At 40.1% G+C, this 8,390-nt stretch overlaps 1 protein-coding gene across 1 annotated transcript; it reads left to right on the top strand.

Moving 5' to 3' along the window:
- The first annotated feature begins 3,999 nt into the window (after nt 1-3,999).
- On the top strand, nt 4,000-5,409 carry LOC116828940 (olfactory receptor 10A7-like). The gene has a single exon (XM_032787474.2). It carries the CDS (start codon nt 4,305-4,307, stop codon nt 5,256-5,258), a length of 954 nt encoding a protein of 317 aa, XP_032643365.1. The 5' UTR covers nt 4,000-4,304; the 3' UTR covers nt 5,259-5,409.
- Nucleotides 5,410-8,390: the final 2,981 nt, after the last annotated feature.

Raw genomic sequence — 8,390 nt, 5'->3', positions numbered from 1 at the left:
GAAACGAAGTACGTTCAGTTTCGTTTGTCAGAGATCTTTTTATCCACTTTGTGCGCGCACATTCATATTGGAAATAGTATCTTGGTCCAAGCCTGATCCTATTGCGTTAGAGCTAATGCTTATACTCTGATATTATGTGCTAGTGAGATAGTTAGTATAATGTGTAAGCATGAATGCTTGTGATTCTATATTTGGGATGTAGTCCAACACTGTACCCTTTGATCAATGAAGGAAATATTTGTGGATAGGAAACAGTTCAGTGAGTAACTTTGCAATAAAGTATTAGCAATTTTTTTCCTCAACAGGCTCACTATGTCTAACAGTTGCCCAGGAGCTAGCAGTGTGGAGTGTGACAAACGTTGTCATCGTTTCCTGATCGTGAAGGGCCTAACCCTGCCATTTCCACTTGGTAGCTCTATCTATTTGTTTTATGGATTTATAAATCGATCATTATATAACATCACTTTTATAGTGGAGTTAGATAGTGTTAAGAAAAAATAATACGAGCCTCTAGTATATCTTTTCCATATACTAGGGATCCATTGTCTCTACAACCATCCAAGTGCGGTCGAGGGATGGCAATCTAGATGCGAAGATCTCGTCCCGCTTTAGCGCTACTGATGTGAGCAGGTGGATACTTGCTTGCTGACAACATTAATACTCTCCAGGCAGAGATGATGGTGGTTAATAGATATAAGAATGCATAGGAAATTTAACCATCTCTGTATAATAACAGCTGCTATCCTGTCTCAGAGCTTTGAGAAACTAAAGGCCCCAAAATTTTCTTGAAGACGAGGTGTCTACCCGAGACATTAGTACTATCGTGTTTCCTGATCGAACTAGCTACTGATGTCTGCATAGCAATGTAGCTCTACACAGGTGCACATGAGTGGAAGTATTGTGTGTGCTTCTAATCCACCTCATCCTCTGCGTGCTAGACCTTTGAGTGGACAATTTTACTCCCCGTCTGTTGGGCCGTCTGTTTCTCCACTATCCAACCCTGCCCATAAAACCTTTTCTGCAGGTTGTAGATTTTAACCTTTGAGGACTGCACAGTGGCTGCTTCCAATGTTGCTGCGTACAATGCTCAAGAATGAGGACGACTGAATCTTGGGCCCTTCAATTCATGTCCTGAAATCTCATGGGAAACGAGTCATTTACATGCTAACAGCTGTAAATAAGCGCAGATGAATAGTACAAAACGATAATTATCTTCGAATAATCTCCTAAATGCGCAGAGTGTGGCCAGCAAGTTTGGTGCTCTCTCTCCTCTCTCTTGACTTGCAATTCCACGTAACTAACGAGATTCTGATCATTTGGTCTTTTGTCTCAAGCTAGTAATAGTTTATGTATTAATAAAACAATTATGAAGTTTACTCTATACAGAGTAATATATGCATGCTCTGTTGTGTGAGAAGTCCCCTCTACTTATGATCTAGCAGCCGAACAAATCTATTATACTCAACTACTATTATTTACGCTTTGTAGGTCTTCTGATATAGTGAAATATATTTTTGTTATAGAATGATGTTGTTATACAGTGTTAGCACATTGGGGTGGCTTAGGTCGATGATGAGCTCTTAGTCATATGCATTACAGATATTATCATACATCAATCGCAGATTCAGACTACAAATTGTCCGGGAAGATCAACACTCCCCAAGGGACAGTGCAAGGAAACTAAATAATAAAAACTGCCATCCGTGTCCTTTGGAAAGCAAAGCATCCTCTTTAGGATGAGGGTGACGATGATCATCACCCTCTGTGTCTGAGATTGTAGGCGATGAGAGAAGTTGAGGTTCCTCTGGTGCACAGGCTAAAGTTGGTTACGATCTTATACATAAATGCTCACCAAAATTTCTTTAGGATAAAAACTTTCAATTTCTTATAGTTCATAGCTCATATGTCTTCAACATGTTTATATCCATTCCTGTCTGAGGAGCATATTAAATCTAGAGGCTCCTATGTCGATTTATCTGGACATTCTCAGTGGCTTATCAGGTTCAAGCGCATACCCTATAAATGGAGTTTACACGAGGTATTGTGCATAGGAGAGCGGTATATTGTGGAATAGTTTTCTATTAACTCCTCATGTGGATGCTGTATTCTGGAAATAATAATGTACTTTAACGTTTTTATCTAAGATATTTCCACAAGGGGAAAAAAAATTCTTATATGGCTTTGAGTTGGAGTATGATCTGTTCTTTCTTTATTGCCTGTGTCTGAACCAATGGTCATTGGGTAAGTGTCATTATTGTCTCCTTGCCTTCTCACACAGTTGCTGCGCGTAACAACTTTATATCCACAATTGATTCTTGATTACGGATTATCTTTATAGTTCTTGATAGTTTGCAGAATCTCTTGCTCTTAATCATATTTGGTACACTGGAGATGAAGGTTTCTCTTCATCACAATCTTTCCTCTGTCACATTGGCTTCATAATCAGTGCCAGAGCTGGTTGAATTTTTTTCAGATGGAACTTCTTCCCACTAAAAACTGTATATTCAGATCAAGCAAAACAGTTCATGAATTCATGTTGAATTCAGAAAAATGCTGTACCCCCCCCAAAAAATCCTGAAACATTGAAATGTTTTGATTTTTCAATTTGAAATGATTTTTAATTTCAAATTTTACTTCCATTTTGTGTTTTAAAAACAGTAAAGACTCCTCAAAAATTAAATGAAATATTTCATTTTGGCTGAAACTCAATGTTTTGTTTGACCTAAAATTAACGTTTTTGACTTTTTCATTCCACTGAAAAATATGGATTTTTTTTGGTTTTTTTTTGGGTCAATCCAATTCCCCCCACCACCCAAAAAAAAATTTTCATCATTACTCTGTGTTTAAATTTTTTTGTGCCTCCCAGTTTCCACTTCTAGTTTGTGATCCCCAATTCTGTATTTGGTGAGAAGTCTGCCTTCGCTTTGCACATGTCACTGTGGTGAGGAGTTTGCAAATTTGATCATTCCACGCAGAGATCTGTAGGCATCTGGATTTATGCTATTTTTGAGTTGTTCTTCCAGTGATTCATATATTGGTAATTTAGTTATCCACAGCACCAAGCATATTGTTGGTCCTTAACAAATACATATATAAATAATAAGACTGTCCCTATTAGCAGGTCATTTTTTCCATAACAAAATTGCTGCTTTTTTAGTCATTTGAAGATAGAGGGTAGTTGCAAAATTTTGATCTTAAGTTGGATATGAATTTCAGACACCTCAAATATCGAGGTGGTAAGATCTTGGGTGTAGATTGGGACAGTATGAGTTAGGATCATTTCAAACACATCATATCTTGAGCTTTTTGTAATGCAGGGTCTGATTCACATCCTTTTCTACTCAGGTCAGTGGTAATTTCCCTTTACTATATATCAGGTACTATGCATTGTGCAATCCATGCTTTATGAGCCCTGACCCAAATTGCCACAGATATTAAGTGCCTCCACTTTTGGATGACCAACTTGTGACAACTTAGCTTGATTTTCAGACATCCTATATGTCTTGTTTACTTGTACTCCACTACACCAGTTTTAGGACCAGTGTAACTCCTTTGAAATCAAGGGCAGTGTTAATCCACATAAATTATTCACACCAGATGATTCTGGCCCATTGAACTTACGTGGCATAATGCTATAGAAACTCAGTGGTGAATCAGACCCAAAGCAATTCCATTTGCATTGAGCTCATAAGAGAGTGAAGAATCACAGAAAATCACTGGTCAATTTTACAGTTTTGGCCTTATGGGACTGCATCAAAGTTAACATTACATAGATGTGTCTGTTTGAAAGGTGAGTTTTCAAAGTGCCCAAAGTCTACATGTATAGGCAGACCCACTTGAAAATTAGCCGGAGTAGGTTAGAAATAATGTTCTAAAACTGGAGTCATTTGGTTAAGGATTCATGAGATACATCCCCGCTCACTCCCAGATTAACCTTGTTTGAAAATTTGCAGGATCTCATAACACATTTTAGTCACAAAACTAGGGGGAGGGGGAAGGATCCATGGGTAAAAGCCACATAAAACATCCATCACTGAACTGCTCTAAGATCCAGCACAGAGTACCCAGAAATTCAAACTTTATTAGATATTCATTCAGGTTCCAAGAAATGTTGCACAGGACAGCTTTGAGGATTAGTGGATTAGAGACACAGGTTGCAGCAAATTGTAAAAAAGAGAACATTCTTAGCTTCCTAAAATTCACAGGAAGACTCAGATTATCTGGAGAAATTGTATGACAGTGGAGGATGACGGAGTGGGGGAAAGTATTCTGTGACAGCCTATTGTTTCTTTTTCTTCTTCAGGATGAAAACTAGCCAAGAAACAGTGGGAAGAAACAGCACAACAATCACTGGATTCATTCTCCTCGGTTTTTCTGACATTCCCAGTCTGCAGCATTTATTTTTCTTGGTGTTTCTGGTCACCTACATAGTCACCTTGGCTGGAAACCTTCTAATCATTGTCCTCACATTGGCTGACCCAGCCCTTCATACCCCCATGTACTTCTTCCTCAGGAACCTGTCCTTCCTGGAGATGTGCTACACATCGGTCAATGTCCCCAAGATGCTTAGGAATCTGCTCTCTGGGGATAAAGCCATCTCTTTCATTGGCTGTGCTATGCAAACCTATTTCTCTTTTTTCCTTGGTGGGTCAGAGTGTTTTCTCTTGGCGTCCATGGCCTATGATCGCTATGTGGCAATATGCAAGCCTCTGCATTACCCCGTGGTCATGAACAGGAAGGTGTCCACTGGACTGGCTGCTGGATCCTGGCTCAGTGGTCTCCTCATGTCCTTTGGTCACACTAGCATGGTATTCATCTTACCTTTCTGCAGATCCCACGAGATTAATCATTTCTTCTGTGACATCCCTCCACTGCTGAAGCTGGCGTGTGGAGACACCTCCCGCAATGAAACGGCTGTCTTCATGGTGGCTATGTCCTTTGTCACCTTTCCCTTCATGCTGATCCTCATGTCCTACGTCTTCATCATCTCCACCATTCTGAGGATGCCATCGGGGGAGGGCAGGAGGAAGTCCTTCTCCACCTGCTCCTCACACCTCGTCGTGGTGACACTGTTCTATGGCTCTGCTTGCATTATGTATCTGAAGCCCAATTCCTCCTACTCACCAGACACAGACAAGTTTCTCTCTCTGTCCTACACGATCATCACGCCCATGTTAAACCCCATCATCTACAGTCTGAGGAACAAGGAGGTGAAGGGAGCATTCTGGAGAATGGTGCGGAGAAGAAGGTTCCATTGAATAAAGGAATTTGATTCACTGCAAATGTCTCCAGCTCAGTTCTTTTAAGGGCTTTATATCTATGTTAGGACCTTATCTGGCCCCATTACCATGGTAACTTAGCACCTCATACTCTTTAATGGATTTAACCTCATACTGCCTCTGTGCAGTAGGAAAATGCTCTAATTTAAGTTTTAAAAATGGAGCTGTGACAGGTTGAATCACAGAAACCCTTTTGGGGGCTGACACCTCATGTCCTGAGACGACCCCTGAGCCTGTTTCCCCTGGCAGCTGAGCACTTCAGTGTCCTGCCTGATTTGAGCCAGACACACTTGCCTGCTGCAAACAGAGACCCAGGTCTGAACAATATCCCCCAAAAGCAGGGTTAACTGAAAACATCTTTAAAAGTATTGGGGGAGGGATAGCTCAGTGGTTTGAGCATTGACCTGCTAAACCCAGGGTTGTAAGCGTAATCCGTGAGGGGGTTGTTTAGGGAACTGGAGTAAAGATGTGTCCAGGGATTAGTTCTGCTTTAAGGAGGAGGTTGGACTATTCAACTTTCTGAGGTCCCTGATATTCTAAGCATTCCTATCTCCACCACTCAAATGCCCAAACACTGCATAAATCCTTTTTACACTGTATAAAGCTTATGCAGGGTAAACTCAGGAAGTGTTCGCTCTCTATAACACCAATAGAGAGATATGCACAGCTGTTTGCACCCCCCACCCCCCAAGTATTAATACATACTCTGGGTTAGTTAACAAGTAAATAAATCATTTATTAAATACAAAAAAGTAGGATTTACTTGGTTCCAAGTAATAACAGACAGAACAAAGTGAATTGCCAAGCAAAATAAAAGAAAACTCACAAGTCTATACCTAATATCATAAGAAAATGATTACAGATGAAATCTCACCTTCAGAGATGTTCCAGTAAGCTTCTTTTACAGACTAGCCTCCTTCTAGTCTGGGTCCAGAAATCACTCACACCCCTCATGGTTACTGTCCTTTTCTCCAGTTACTTTTAAGTATCATTTCAGGGTGGAAAGGCTATATCTTGAGTCAGCTGAAGACAAAATGGAGGAGTTTCTATGGACTTAAATAGACTTTCTCTCATGGGTGGTCCCCCTACTCTCTCCTATCCAGAATTCAGTTCCAAGTTGGAGTTTTAGAGACACATGGGCAAGTCACATGTCCATGCATGACTCAAAACTTATAGGTAGCGGCCATTGTACACATGCTACCTTGAACGACCTCAGGTAGACTTCTCATGTGGATTGGAGCCTTCCAAGATCCTTTGTCCATTAAAAGTTTCTTGATTGGACACTTAGCTTGCAAATTCCTTTCTAAAGAAGCTGACCAAATGCCTTACTAAGGCTACTTAAAATCAACCAAGTACACAGCCAATATTCATAACTTTGAATACAAAAATGATACATGCATACAAATAGGATGAACATATTCAGTAGATCATAACCTTTGCAGAGATATGTTACATGGCAAATGTAGCTTAAAATATATCCCAGTTATGTCATATATACATTCATAAGCATATTCCCATAAAGCACTATGTGGTGCATCTTCACAGGAGCAATGAGATACAATGGCCAAATTTAAAAAGGTGTTTAGGTGTCTCAGTACGCAGATAGGTGCCTAATGGGACTTTCAGAAATGCTTAAGCAGTTTAGGCACCTAACTCCCATTGACCTAGCTACATTTGTGAATCCCAGTAGGCATCTATATGCATCCTTAAGTAACTAAATAAATACCTTTGAAAATCTGTCCCTAAGATTGTTAAAGGTACAAATGATGCTGTGGTCAGCCTAACTGATTAAGGAGTTTAATCTCATTTTCAAAATGGAGTAAGGCACTTAGGAGCCTAAATCCCTGTGACTGTAAATGAGATTTTGTCTCCTAAGTGCCTAAATCTCTTTTAAAAATTAGACTTAGACTCTTAAATAAGTTAGGTGTTGCAATTCTGAGTATGCAACACATAAATACTTTTAAAAATCGGAGCCTGGTGTCCTTTTAAAATTTTCTCAAGGGTCAACATTCTTGAAGGTATTTCGGTTCCTAGCAGGATTTTCAAAAGCCCCTGCACACCTAAAACCCATTGATTTCAATATCGGAATAATTTTCAAATCCGGTGCCTATGTTATTTGTCACACAAGAAAGATGTGGCAGAACAAGGAGTTGAATGCATGTTTTCAGAGTCCTAGGCTAACACCATAACCCTTGCACCACACTTCCTTTCTGTCTCATCTTCTGAGCTCATGTAGACTTGTATAATTCTGGAATAAGCCCACTGAAGTCAACTAGTGAAAGCAGCGAAAATCTAATGTGACACCACAGCTGTTGATCTGAAAGCTGGATAGTGATGCAATCACATTAAAAATTAAGTTGGAGAGACAAAAAGAGTGAATTCATTAATTCTGGAGATGGAGCATTGTGCATATCATCAGAGGTCTCTCTATTCCATCAATATTTACTCCATCCCAAGATTCAAGGAGATCCTGTGGGGTGAAATTTGGATGCACAGGTTTTGAGAGTTGGTCTGGGATCTAGAAAGCCTTAGAGAACCACAGGATCCATGTCCAGCAGACACACTTGATATTAAGTTTTAAACCCACTACCCCGATACCTGTCTTTTTTCTACGTATCACTGTAGCAATATGAGTGCAGAGTTAAAGTTGCACATAGTGCCTTCCCTAAGAAGTCAGAGTTAAGGCTACATATTCTTATCACATGAGAGATCACATTCTATCACACAAGGGGGCCGAGTTAAGGTTATACATGATTAATCATAGAAAATTGCATCCAATCCAGGTTTATCTGTCTTTACCTTCTACCCAAACAAAGTACAAGCAACAGTAAAGTCTCAGAAAGAGTATCGCCCATAATTCCCCTTTCCCAAACTATTCTCTAGAACCAATTTTTACACATCAGGAAGACCACATGGTCAAAGAAGGAAAAGGTAACCATCTGCTTCCTAGCAAAAAGAAGATTCCTTCTACAGAAAGAAGCTGATTGTTCTGGCTTCCTGTTGATCTAAGAACCCTTTCCTGGGCTTCAAGCCACAACAAGTGAGGCAAGTGTTACTCATGCGTTCCTCAGGGCGGAGCTGAGGATCTGGGCCCAGCAAAATCTGCACTGT

Source organism: Chelonoidis abingdonii, chromosome 13 (genome assembly GCF_003597395.2).
Source record: "Chelonoidis abingdonii isolate Lonesome George chromosome 13, CheloAbing_2.0, whole genome shotgun sequence".
Classification (NCBI taxonomy): domain Eukaryota; kingdom Metazoa; phylum Chordata; order Testudines; family Testudinidae; genus Chelonoidis; species Chelonoidis abingdonii.
The sequence above is the reverse complement of the archived record's forward strand: the minus strand, read 5'-3'. Positions and strand labels throughout refer to the sequence as shown.

What these genes read in the sequence shown, in the direction of transcription:
- LOC116828940 (XM_032787474.2), top strand. Translation starts at nt 4,305, where the DNA reads ATGAAAACTAGCCAAGAAACAGTGGGAAGAAACAGCACAACAATCACT.